Source organism: Malurus melanocephalus, unplaced genomic scaffold (assembly GCF_030028575.1).
Source record: "Malurus melanocephalus ecotype Western Australia unplaced genomic scaffold, MMel_1.1 scaffold_24, whole genome shotgun sequence".
In the NCBI taxonomy this organism is placed as follows: domain Eukaryota; kingdom Metazoa; phylum Chordata; class Aves; order Passeriformes; family Maluridae; genus Malurus; species Malurus melanocephalus.
In genome coordinates, this window is record NW_026623256.1 from 1012911 (window position 1) to 1026744 (window position 13834).

The following is a 13834-nucleotide window of genomic DNA, read 5'->3' on the forward strand; positions in this document are numbered from 1 at the left end:
GAGTCCAGCAGCTTTGCCTAATGCAGCTTTATCAGCAGTTTAGTGACACARGACCTTGTAGTGCAGTCACTGGGGGTGTGCAGCTGTTCCCTCCTGCTGATTGTGCCTGGGAGGCTCCTCAGTGCAGCCCAGAGGAGGAAGGCATCCTCCACATTTAACAGTTGTGAGCTAAAACTCTTTCTGTGCAAGTTCAGGAGAATTTAATGCAAACCTCTTAAGCCCYGCAGCAAGACACTCAAGACTCTGTTTGGCAGCGCCTTAACTGATACCTGATACGCCTCCCTGTGTTGTTAAAAGGGAAACAGGCTGCATAATTTTCTTTTAAAGAATAAGTAACATAAGTAGAAGCACTGAAATGTAAAATGGATTTTCCAGTGCTAGCAGCCAATTTTGATACTTGCATGTCAGGAACTTACACGATCCTTCACAGCAATTAATGAAAGAAGAGAATAAAACACGACCAAACTCAAAATAACTTGGTGCTGGAAACACCTTGTTTTTGWGGTTACATGGAATAATCAAAGCTCATGGTTGGTTGGCAGGGACCTTTTCCCCCTCTTTTGCTTCACAAGGGTGAAGCTTGGAATGAAGGATGTGCTGTGGTCTTGATCCATTTTGCTGAAAATAAAACTGATTCTTTAGCATTTTTTGGTGTCCTTTGAACTGAATATTCTGTTTGTTGTTGGAAATTGTTATTAATTATAGAAGATGACTTTGTGACAAGATAAGATCTGAGATGCCTTTACTTTTTAGAGCTGAGCATTCTATTCTTTTTTTCAGAATGCAGAGATCTACAAGCTGACATCCGAGCAGTACCACGAGGCAGTCTCCAAGGCAGAGGAGCGGATAAAGTGAGGAACCATTTTTGTTCCTTTCAGCAGTTACAGTTGCATTTCATGACATTTTGTGTGTAGCTTCTGGATGTTCCTGTAAATGGAGTGTGAAGTTACCTCCTGTCAGGTACTGAGTGGGGTGAGGAGATGTAAGCTGGCRTCTTCTCTTTCTGTGCCAAGTGTGACAGAGTTTAGTGTAGAGGTGGTAGATCTTGCAAGGAAGCATGAGGAAGAAGAGAGGGACTTAAAAAGTTGATACTAAATAGGAATATTTACTAGGGTTTTCGAAATAGCAATGGAACATGTTTACTCTGTTCCAACTTTGACACMGTGTATTTAACCTACACATTGCAGCATTGGGTTGGTGCATGGGAGTAGGAAGAATGATACCACATCTAAAGTTTTCACTGTCCAGGGAACAAAAAGGTAAATAGTCTAAACCTATCCCTATAAGTTTCAAACTAGAGTTGTAATTATCATGAATGATTGCTTAGAATGGGTGTGAGGATTTTTCTGGTCTTTTTTATTGTGCTTAGCATAATATGTGCACCTTTAATATTGTCTTTTTACCATGAGCATTTATAGTGTCTAAATTATRTTTGTATTTGCCAATAGTATTATATAACTTATTGTTGCACATGCACTAACAGCTGCCCAAGAAAAAATATTTTCTCTAATTCTTTAATATTAATGAGGCTAAAGCAATTACACTGTCAAGAGCAGCACTCAGATCTCAGTTGGGTAAACAGTTGGCCAACATGCAATAAACTGGAGTAGCAGCATATGTAGTCCGGTTGGGTCCAATCCAGACTCTACAATACTTAATTGCATAAATAGATAATATAGCAGTGATGAATATGTTAGTGGGGTGTGCAGTATATTGTGCTGTCTTTATTTAAAATTATGTTTGACTGCCAAAGCGTCACATAACCTGTTGTAATTTCACATTTTTGTTTGGACAGTCAAGCAATAAGTTGCTAAAGAAACCAAAACAAGGCAGCTAACACATTGCTTGCATTTCCATACTGTTTTCCATAGCAGAATTCTAAATTCTCTTTTTAAATAAAATTGAAAAAAATTGTAGGACATAACTATCTGATAGTCTTTGATGAATTGAATATTTTGGATTTGCTTCTGCAAATGTGTGATCAGTTGTTGGGAACTTGTGACTGGGTAAAGTGACTGGGACCTGGGATTATGTTCTTCATTTATTATTACAGACTGTAACTACCTTATTTTTTATAGTAATCTGAAGTTTGGTTCCTGATGTTTTGGTTTTGTTTGGTAATTTCTGTTTCTTGTGGAGATGAAGACTGGTAATGTAGGGAACTCAGGAAAGCAACCATTTCTTGCAAAGGTTAGTGGCTGAGACAAACACAAATGCTAATGAATTCTTTCTTTCAAGATTTAGAGAGTGTGTTTATGATCTCTTAAGGGTTTCTTCCCCTTTTCTTGGAGCCTTTACCATTTAACAGTCTTTGGCTTCTGGCCTTATTGTACAAGGCTCTTCTAATTGATGGCAGTATGAACTTGAGCCATTATAAAGGGACAGGTTCCTCGGGCTGTCCTCTTTGCTGCAAAAAGGGACACCTGCCCTTACGTGAATTTTGTGTAAAAAGATAACATGGCTGGGGGTGTCTTGAAAATGGACAAGCTGAATGGCATAAGTGAAACTGAGGGTGAAGGTGAAYATCATGCATTCTATTTCTTTACTGTAGAAATTGCCAGCAATAGCCAGGATTGCACTGAGCTGAGGACTGGAGTGCATGGTCTGGGACTGGTAATGCCCTTTGATAACTGTACATGCAGGAAGAACCATTGCTTTCCCCCATCAGTGTGTGTGTCTCTTCCAGCAGCATACAGTGACCCTTTTCAGATCATTGCTTTGTGTACAACACGCTGTACAAACACTCCCAAAGAGTTCGTGTGCCTCACACCTGGATGGTGACACAGCTGGGTCAGAGGAATGTTCCTTCCTACCCTGGCATCTGTGCTCACTTGGTAGGACTTGAAGTCTGGGAGTTGTGAGGTTCTCTTGTTAGACATCCTACATTCAAGTCTTTCTATAGCCTGTTCATGGCTTGCAAGATCCTGTGACTTCAGTGGAAAGAATAGTTTATTCRTCCTGTTCTGCACTTTCATATTAGACATACAAGCACAGTAGGTGCTAAGATAGGTTACACTGATTTGTGTAGATCTTTGGTTGGCAGGACTAAACTGACACTCCCGCAAAATTATGTGAGATGGAATATAGCCAAAGTATGAATGAAGTGCAGGTCTGCCAGTTTCCAGTGCTGGACTATGATAGCTCCTTAAGGAAAGGAAACCATAAATGGCACTTTGTCCATCTGCAGAGGAGTCCATATCCTTCATAGAGTGTCTCTTCCCTAGCTTTTATTATCCCTATTACACTGTGAAGATCTGCTCCTGGCACTTGTGCTTTGTGAGACCAATCTACCCTGTATTTGCTCTCCTCTGYCACAGTGTATCAGCAGAGATGATTGAAGAAGAAGGAAATAGGGCTGGGGCCATTTCTACAGTGAGTACCCTGTTTTTCAGAGTCCATGYTGAAGCGAAGAAATATCTGAAACAAAACCCCAGTGTTTTCTTGGAATTTAATGACTTTTGTAATTATTRTATCAACACTTACAGCTCTGCAAAAGTGGTCAAGTGTTCCACAGACTGTYTCTCTCCTTAGTGATTGTCAAGCAATGCAGGATTTAGGAATATTGTACAAGCTTTCCACCAGTGACCCTTCACAGCATGCCTGCGAGGTAGGCAAGCAAACGTTCCTATCTCCCTTTGTATAAAAACAGAAGTGAAGTATTTAGTGCTGAGCTTTGTATTAAATCACTGACACGGTCATTAAATCTTGATTTCCACTTCAAGGCTAGATGCCTGCACGGCTTGACTTGTGCAATGGACTTTGTTCCTCATCTCTTCACCTGAACCCAGCCTGCTCCCATCTCCACATTCCTCCTATCGGAGTGTCTCCTTCTCCTTTGTTCTGGGCTCTGTCCAACCTGTTTTATTTCCTCCCATGAAAAAGATCCTAGCAACAAGATACCACTGAGCACAGCTTTCAGCACCTTAAGCAACTTGCCCTTGTTGCTTGCATGCTGTGGAGAATTGGACAGTTGCCACGGACATATTGTCTCAACTATGTTGTTATAATTGGTACATTATTATTTTCTCTTTTGTTAACCAACAGAATTAAAGTCAGGGGACCTAGAACTTTCCCCCCCTCCTTTCCCTGTTTAGCAAACTGCGCACATCAGTAACCACCCACAAAGGAAGCAGAGTGTAAATAAAAAGCCAGTGCTCCCCGCCCTTCCCTTCGTTCCACATCCTTTTCTCAGTGTTCATAGAGCCATGACTCAGACTGGGTTTAGAGAAGACAACTTGCTAATCCCCTCCCCGCTACAGAGAATAAAATGGCATTTCATTCCAAGCTCTATTAATGCGCTCGCTCCAGGGATAAAGCAGCACTCCCAAAAGGCAGTGGCCAAATTTTTTTTCTGTTGCGTTGTCTTTGTCTTCTTTTGAGTGTTACATTTAGATTAGCTTCTGAGGATTAAATGTTATTACAGTCCCTGAATCTGTTAAGGGGAAGGAAAAAAACATCAGTAAAGAGGTTATGGCTTAGTGCAGCACTCTAGATTTATCCTCAAAATGCCGGTTTGTTTTGAGTTTGATTTTTTTTCTTTTTTTTAGTGATTTATTTTCTTTTGTGAAGGTTGTCTTATCACTTTTTATTTATTTTTTTATTTTTGTATTTGTTCATTTTGGATGCAAGAATTGTTCTGGGTGGGTGTGTGACTCTAGAAGATAAAGATATTAAAGATAAAAAGGAGTCAGGTGAGGGGATTAAGAAGCTGTTAAAAGATAAAATTGTTCTGAAGCTGAGTTTCCCCCTGAGATCTCCCTATAGTTTTCAGAACTGTTTCTGAAGCTGCTTGCTGATGACTCTGTTGCTTTGCATGTTGTGCTGAGAGGACTGCATAGGCTTTGTGCTGTTATCAAGGAGTGCATAAAGAATGTCAGTATCTTATCCTGGTGGAGATCAGCCTTGAATCCAAGGCAGCTTTCCAATGGAGAAAMTGCCAATGAGATTTACTCCATATGGGACTTACTCTGTAAGAGTTTCATTTAATGGTCCTAAGATCTTTAAACTTAATGGACATGARTATTTAAGGTGATTATGTTAGAGAAACCAGCAAGTAGTAAGTATCCTCCTGGGCTGAACGTGGAGTAGGAAACCACACTGACTAAGTGAGGGTAGGGGAACAAAGTTCATAGATGGATTGTCTGCTGGGAACAGGGAAGTTATGGCTTGCTCTCAGTACTCATGGAAATGAAGGTTTTATTGAATTGCACAAGATTTTATGAGGCTGATGGCCCCTCAGAATGGCAAGATTAACTGGAACCTAGAGAAACTACTTTTTTTGTTTGTTTATGTAGATCTGGAAAGTTTCTAAAGTAGTTAAATGGTGATATTTGAGTCTGTTAATCCTGAAATCTACTATGAGGCCTTGGATATTTCAACAGAGGACAGTACCCAGGAGGCAAGGTCTGAAACAGTTATTATATGGTCAGTGGTGAAGCCAAAGAGAAGGGTAAAGACATCATGGTTATCAAACAAAATTGCTCTGGGATTTCTCCTATCCTTAGATTAGATAAATGATTAATTTAGTGTTGAAATTAAGAGCCTCTCCAATAGGGATTTAAGAGTTTTCAGAAATAAGAGATTGATTATTGCTGGAAGCATATCCACAGCCTTATCTTAATATAGTGCTTTTGTGCCCTGCAATGATGATACCTTCACCAAAATTATTTGACTCTGTCCCAGTCCCGGTCCTTCCCTTGGTGCTTGGTTTGTATTAGTTGTTCCTTCTTCTGTCTGCACGGAGTCTGTTTCATAATCTTTAAATAAAGAAATGGGTTATTAGTCAAAGCTTTTCTGTTTCTCACTTTTATAAAGTTGCTCTTAGTAAGAAATTGGAATATTCTCTAAGAGATTATAAYGTATGAGTTTCCTCGAAGTTATTTCAAAGGAGGGTAGAAGTATATAGGTTAATTTTGACTTTGTGTCATTTCATGTGGTGTGCATTTTACTGAAAGAAAACGTTTTGGATTATTCTCAGTTCTGTGTCACAAAGTTTTTCACTCATTACCTTAGTGTGTAAACATTTTCCTTAGGAATTCTGGAAGTTTTATTGTTAAGCAACTACTTGTACTGGTGCATCGATTTCYTAGCGAAGTATATTCTCCTACTGCTTTAGGAATATGGTATTTGGAAATAGAGGTTGAATATGTGCAGTGGACTTGGGTAAATGTTTCAGTTGGGCTGGATTATTCTTTTTTTAACCAAATTTTAATTCTTGAAAATCTATTGGATTGTGTACTTTATCCAAGCTGTTGAATATTCCTTCTGAAGTTCATTTTTTGGGGATCGTTAAGATGCTGCTTCTAAATAAGATTTTTGTTTTGCCTAGTTAGTAAAATGATGTTTCAATCTAATGTTCACAGTATTGTGTTTCCTCTCATGCGTGATGAGAGATGACTAATAAATGAGTCCAATGAACTGAGGTTGCAGTTCTGTTAGCGCTGAAAAACTGGTGTCACGTCAAAACTGCTGGAGCATTTATTCACCGGTGCATTGGTAGAACTTGGGCATTTATAAAATAAGATCTGAATAGAAAATACTGGAATAGCAAAGGAAGATGTGCCAAAGACTCCATGTAGTCTGTTGGGGATGTTTCTCTTTCTGTTGTTTTTTACATGGAAAGCACTTGTTTTGTGTGGTAATGTTGCCTTTTTCTAAGGCCCTTAGATCAGGGTTTGTTGGCAGGCCAAATCCAGATTGTTTTCAAAAGCATGGATATTTGTGCAGCTGTTAAAACAAGCCTCAGTCATACTTTGTGCATCAGAGGACATGAAMTATTTCAGTTCACAGCTCTTTATCATGGAGAATACAGTGAAAATAAAAGCAGATCTCTGCCCTCACATTGGGAATTGTGTATTCTGATGTGTRGCATGGTGGAAGTAAGGTTTCTCCAGGTTTCATAGTATTTTGCTGTGTATTTACAAATAATAGCAGATCCACACCAAAATGCATACCTTTTGTGCCTTTTGGCCTTCCCCTTCCCTTGGTTTAAGTTGGGAAAGCCATCATGAATATTAATTAATGACCCATCTTAGCCTTTTCCTGCTGTGTTTTCTGCATCTGTCGTCAACATGTGTGTGGTATAGTGTGCTGGTGGTAATGACACGAGGTTGATTTGTAAAGGACTGAGGTTAAAGATGTCTGGGGAAGCTTTCCAGAAAGAGTAGTGAATTAAAGATGTCAGAAGCAATAATGCCTGAGAAACCACTTGTTACCAGCGAATTAATGACTTGTTTGCTAATTAGCAGCCTAAGGCAAAGTTGAGGTAGCACTSTAACAATCTGGTCATTAATTCAGTTGCAACTGATTTCAAGGGCATTGTTGCTATTTTGAACAGTAATTGTATTCCTGATTCTGAATTATACACGCTGTGTCCTTACTGTTTAGTCAGTCTCCTCCTGGCGTGGTGAAGGGATGGTAGAAGACACCAAAGGCAAGTACCAATGGGGGAAATTTGAGGGAATAGTTTATTATGTAGGTCAGAGCTTCTATATTTTTATCTTCTGAGGAAATAAGCATTGTGGCAGGACTCCTGTGGACACCTTGCGTCCTGGTGATTCATCTGCACAGAGGAAGTTAGTGTTTAATGTTGAGCTGATGAGAAATTGAAGTMCTTGTCTCCCTTATAGAAGAGGAGAAAAACCATCTCTGCCATCAGATCAGGCTTCAGTGACTTAAKTTTATTATTTATTTATTTGGTGTGATTTTACTCTGATAAAATAGGTTTCTCGCCTATAGGATACTCAGCCTACTGTGAGAGAACCCTGATGGGTTTGCTTCTTTCTATACTTGTATTTTTCTTGTTAGTCCTGGAAGTGTCTATGCTTGCATATCTGGGCACACACCTACCATACCAGCTATGATTCAAACTAGTTTGACCAAAAAACCTGGCATTTGGAAGGCAGGAGCACTTGTTGAGGGATGAATATTGTTTCCTTGGAGAGAACTGGTCAGTGTTGTGCTGACTGCAAGAGCCACCAGCAGCACACAGGAGCAGCCTCAGTAGGCACAGSCTCAATTCACCTGAGGTGTTTCATGTGCTCTTCTCCAGACTTAAACTCATGTTATCTAAATTGCTCTCTATAAAGATTTTGTTCAGTTTTCTGAGGACTTCCTGAATTTGCAATATATACTTAAAAACAAAACCAAACAAAATCCCAACCTGCCCCCAAAAGTGGACTTCTAAGACTTTTTGTGTGCATTTTCTTTGAAAGCACAAATATTGGTATTCTCTGAGGGATGAGTAGCTGCCTAATGGGGGTCTTTGCTGAGTCAGTACTCATCACTCACAATTGCACAGCTTGGTAGAAGGGGTCACTGTGGTTTTGAAGATTAGGGAAGCAAGGGAATTTTTTTAATAAGGTGAATGTTTAGCTTCAGATCCCACCTGAACTTTAACACTGGCAGTTTCAATCTCCTCTCAAAATTTGTTKTGGCATCTTTAGCACAATATGTCACTCTGTCAGTGCAGAATATACTAATGGACTCATATTTTTGCCCATCACTGGTAGCCCTTTGTGTAGTGTGAAGTAAACTGCATGAACCTAGCRCAGTGCTCAGTGGCATTTTGGGAAGGTAACTGCTATTCAAATGAGTAGTCAGGGTTTTCTTTTAGAAAGAACATTTCATTTGCAATCTGACATTACTGTAAGCTATCTCACATAGGAGAAATTTACTGAACCTGCTGTCCCTCATGTCTTATGGTTATATGAAATCAACRTATCACATCTTCAGTTCCTTTCCTTAGAAAACTTTTTGGGAAGGTATTTAACAGACAAACAGTTCCCCAGCTAATTTCTAGACATTATAGCACTGTCACAACCCATATATTCTTAAAGCCTGAGCTGCTTGCCTTCTACAGACTGCATGCCTTCCCTTCCTGACCTGAGATCTTAACCAGTTTTTAGATGATGTTTTTTATCTGAAGAAAGAAAATCCCTATTCGGGTCACTTGTTGGGCTGTGTGTTGTTTTCAGATTCAGTTATTGCTTGCTATATTGCTTTTCTGCCTTGTGGGAGCTGAGCCAGCTTCCTTTCTGATTCAGAGAACTCCTTCCAGCAACAAGATTCTGACTCATTCCTGCTTGGCTTCCAGAGACCGTTTTGCTGCTAACTTTAGGCTCTTCATCTTTGCTAGTCAACTTTTAGTAGCTTGGCATCTTTGGGAAAAAATGGTGCATGGCTTTGTGGGCAGGAGATCCAGTTCTGTTAACTTCTGTATCTCTTGGCAAGTGAAGGGAGAGKCAGTAGTTTTCCTTGCATCTTCCAAACTGGCAGTTTCTCATAGCTCAGTATTCTACCATCATAATCAGTAAAGAATTTACATCCAAATGTACATTGGAATTATCCACTTGTGGGGAAAATTCTCTCATTATTCTAAACCACTTGCCATCTGCCATGCAGAGTGCTAATAGGGATGATTAGTTATTGCATTTGCAGGTTCAGTAGGATAAGGATAATTTAATTTTATATGGCTTTGTACAGTTTTTTTGCATATTGCTACCCTTTTGCTCCCCCAGAGAYCCACAACCCACCACTGCAACCCCAGTGCCTGCAGCTTATGGCGTGCTAAGGAAGTTGGTCAAATTTGGGTGAAACTGCACTTGGTAAAACACAATGAAGTGTAAGTCAAAGTCTTTTAGGATGACCCATTGGTCACATGGGAAATGACCACTTGTGTGTGAGGATAAACCACGTAGGAGGACAGGAGAGCTTGTGATACATTGGGGTRAGCCAGATGAAGAGCTGGAACCAGCACTGCATGGGTCATACAATCTCCTTGCAACAGTTTCATGACTGAAATGAAGAAGTTGTTGATTTCCAAAATTAGAGGTTGTTACAGAAAACGGATAGATTTTAGTTACTTTTGACATCAATCTGTATGTTTTAAAGTTTGGGGTTTYTGTTTTTTTTTTTTTTTTTTTTTTTTTTTTTTTTTTTTTTTTTTTTTTTTTTTTTTTTTTTTTTTTTTTTTTGAAATGTGGTTGGGGCAGACTGTTTCTACTGAATATGGTACAGTGTCAGCAAGTGTCAGCAAGTGGCTGACACTTGAGATTTGGACATTTGTGGTAACTTTTGTCTCACTGGTAGAATCTAATTAACTTACACGGAAGAAGATTTCAGAACAACTTTTGAGTATCTGTGGTCGGAAGGAAAGGAGGTATCTGTCCTGGGAAGGACAAGGGTGCAGTGAGTGCATGAACCCCAGTGGGGAATTGGGTGGCAGTTTCAGACAAGCTGTCAAAACAGGAATGGAGATTGGGAAGTACTTGAGTGACAAGTTTTGTAGGATCACAGAGTCACCCAGCAACTCACAATGCTTTAAAATATTCATTCATTAGGGATTTCATGAACAAGGCATAGAAAAATAGAATTGGGTGACCTGTTATTGAAATGCAGCTGTCAAGGGGGAGAAAGAGAGARGGAGAATACTGCAGGTGTGCAGGAGTGAGCTGCTGACAGTGTGACAAGGCACATGAGGAGGATTTAGACAGCAATACAGCTGCTTCAGCTGAAATTTGGAGGTAGCACCCCAATTCTTGTGAAAATTGTAGCAAGGTTTCACCTTTTCTTTTAGTCTGCCCCTCTTGCTCTAAAAATGTTACTTCTGCAAGCCTTCTATTCCACGCTGATCAGTGGCAAAGCCTGATGAGCAGTATTTTGAATACTTGAGGCTGAACAGAAATACTTCCTGATCACAATAGTTTAGCCTCATGAGACATGCAGTTTGTTTACACTGTGCTAGGTTATGTAGCTTAAACATTACTGATTTTTTAGTAGACATTTGGATAATCTATTAAGCTTCTTCCATCTCTTATTTCCCTTGCCAAACAGCTAAAATGTGACTCTTACCTCTTCCATTCAAATCACATTATCGAGCTGACATGCAGGATCAGGGAATCCCATAGCTTGTAGTGAGGCCACAGTGTTTGCTTTGTGATAGTGCAGCATCCTGCAGCCTGTGCTGAAAGTTAGCTTGCCTGGCTGTGTGTTCTGTGCTGATGAGTTTGTTGTAAGTGAATAAAATGCTTCAATTGTGTTTAATTTTCTGCTGTAAATGTCAAGGATGCAATAATGAGAGAGAATGAAACCTTTCTGTGTACTGTGTATTGCGTCTGTCTGGAGTAATTTTTCTGACAGGTTAGAGAAGCCATCAGAGCCAACTGCTACCCAAGGGAGGCTGCAGTAGTACAGGTCAGTTAACCATCTATTGGGTATTATATATGCACAGTGCAGCCTGGCAGCACACCACATTTATGTGCCCAGAGCATCACTGAGCTTAGTCTGAAACCTGTGTAATGGACCCTGAATATATAAACATACTAACCAACTATAAAACGTGTCTGATTCCTTCCCAACWTGCAGAAACTGTTGCTGTGTGCCCTGGGATTTACTGGCAGTGCTGCCTGTGCACCTCATTGCAGATCTCTGGGGCTGTCTGTGCTGTAGTGACAGTGGTTTGCTCAAGTTGGTTCAGACGCTCATCTTAGTCAAATAAAGCAGCAGAAAGCATGTAATCCAGCGTTGGATTTTGTAGCCCACAAGAAATTCCAGGTTGCTGTCCCATTTAGGTTGCTGCTTGCTGCTGCATTGACTAAGATGAGTGTCTGAACCAACTTGAGGGACCCTGCATCTACCTTTGTTGATCAGTTTCTGAGAAGAGGTATCAAAGTGTCTGGTTTTAGATACCATCAGCCTCTATCTCGAGTTTTTTGTTCAGCTTGAATGGTTTCCCAGAGTAATATGTAAAAAGAAGATCTTGCACTTAGCTCCATCTGGAATTGCTGTTCTTCCCGGTAAAGCCAAGTGATGGTGTGTTACTCACTGTGGAGTTACTGATTTTGCACTGGTCTAAAGAGCTGCCAAGTCCTGAAGGGTAAGATTGTATCTCKGCTTGGGGAGTCTGATCTTTCAGCTGGGTGGAAGGACCAGCAAATACATAAACCTCTTCCAGCTTTCCCTTGCTTTCCAATACTGAGACCATAATTCTTTCAAGAAGGGAACCTGTCAGCAGCACCTAAGAAGTAGCCATTGTGCCATATTTGAAACCTTCTGTCTCTGGGTCTGTGTCCTGATGATACGACCATAATCGCTTTTTGCAGTGAGTTTGGGTGTTTGTCTTCAGAAGCTCTGTTGCTTCTTGATTAATTGATGGACATTTAGACCAGCACTTTTCCTCCTAGTGCAGTGCTTATGATAGAAATTCTCAAAGAACCTTGCTTTAACCTCCCAGACGCTTAGCACTTGTTTGTGGGGTTTATRTCCATGTAGGAATGAAATTGCCAAGACAAATGAATGCAGTTATTGACTGAAGCAGCTGTTACCTGCTGCTGTTGAACAGTTAGGAGAGGGTTAAGAAGAAAACCTCTTCTGAGCCACTAGATTGGCCCTGACTAAGATGAATGTCTAATTCACTCCCAGCGTCCTTACTGCTGCCAGTAATAAAAAGCTTGCTTCACATATTCACCCCACTGCAGACGTTTCTCTTAAATTAAATATCAAGAGGACATATAATAGCACGATTCCACGCCAAGCCAATATTATCAGATTGATGTCAGCAGTGATAATAGAAGAAGGATAAGTTGATGAGATTTCATTTATTAAATAAAGTAAAGGGAATACGCACTGATAGAAAGGATTTGGTAACTCTCGGTGTCAAAATGCAGCAAGATTGTGCTCATTCTGATTTACCTCAAGGGATAGCAGAGAGAAGGATGCCCTTTGTTTCATTTTAAGAAAACCTCTCCCTTCTTTTCCAGACAAAGACCTGATTTAAATCCCTCCATGGGAGGGGGAGAGGAAGTTCTGAAGTCATGGATTTCATGTGTATGTAGCCTTCCTGCCCACTGAACAGTGCAAAGGCAAAGGTTTCTTTCCTCTCTGTGATAGGGGAGGCACTGCTAATGAGTTTTATTTCTAAATWCATCTTTTCCTTTTTCTGGCCTGTCATCCCTTCTTGTTTCCTCCTTTAAAGATATGAGAGTGTGTGCTATTGGTTTAATCTTTCATATTCTGTATGTCCTGCATTTATTMATTTCCAAGGTATTGTCAGAGCTTGTATTCCATACTTCCTTCCGCAGACACTGTGCTATCACTTCCCAGCCCAGCCCTTCTCTCTTGCCTTTTTCCTAGCTGCTGTAAATGACTTATACCTTGGTCGGTAATAGGGGTAGMAGTTGCAACATATTTTATTTTAGACAGAGGCCAACTGTCTACCTCATTTGGTGGTGACATATTATGCTTAAAACTGTGACCCTCTTTAGAAGGGTCAACGCATACAGGTCTTCCAATGGTTGTGTATACAAACCTCATCCCTTCTCCACCATTTTCCTTCCCCCTCATATGAGAAATAATAGCAAAAACCCTCGAACAATGACACATCGGGAGCAGTGTGGTCAGGTGTCCAGAAGATGGATTTTTCTGAAGATTAGTTAGTGCAACAGCCTTGAGCTGGGCTGAGGGTGAAGGGAAATAGYTGATGAAGGTCCCACCTCCTTTGGAAGTCAACCCCCAATGTCATTGCACTCTACAGATGTGTCTGTAGTTGGATGCTTCTGGTTCAATTCCTTTTTCTCTCAGGTATGTAGGAGGGAAGCCAGACACCTGTAAGGTGCAGTGGTTGTATGGATATAGGGTTGCAGTTCCCTCTCTGTGCAAATGGTGCAAACTGATGTTGAGAATACGAGCAGGAGAGTGGCATCCCCTCGATTCAGACAGGGCAGGCATCGTGATTGCTGTGCAGGGAGGAAAGTACCTCAAGTAATTGTTCACCAGAGCACTTTGGATACCTTTTTCCAGTGCAGATGGGTACCAGAACTAATCTGCTGGGTGTGGA

At 40.5% G+C, this 13834-nt stretch overlaps 1 protein-coding gene across 4 annotated transcripts in view; it reads left to right on the forward strand.

The window, feature by feature from the left end:
• The window catches only part of CHCHD6 (coiled-coil-helix-coiled-coil-helix domain containing 6), a 109255-nt gene that overhangs the window by 56273 nt on the left and 39148 nt on the right, over window positions 1–13834 (forward strand). For all 4 annotated transcript variants that reach the window (XM_057390259.1, XM_057390260.1, XM_057390261.1 and 1 more), the window contains one exon: window positions 781–851. In XM_057390259.1, coding sequence (XP_057246242.1) covers window positions 781–851 — 71 coding nt within the window. The remainder of the gene's footprint in view (window positions 1–780; window positions 852–13834) is intronic.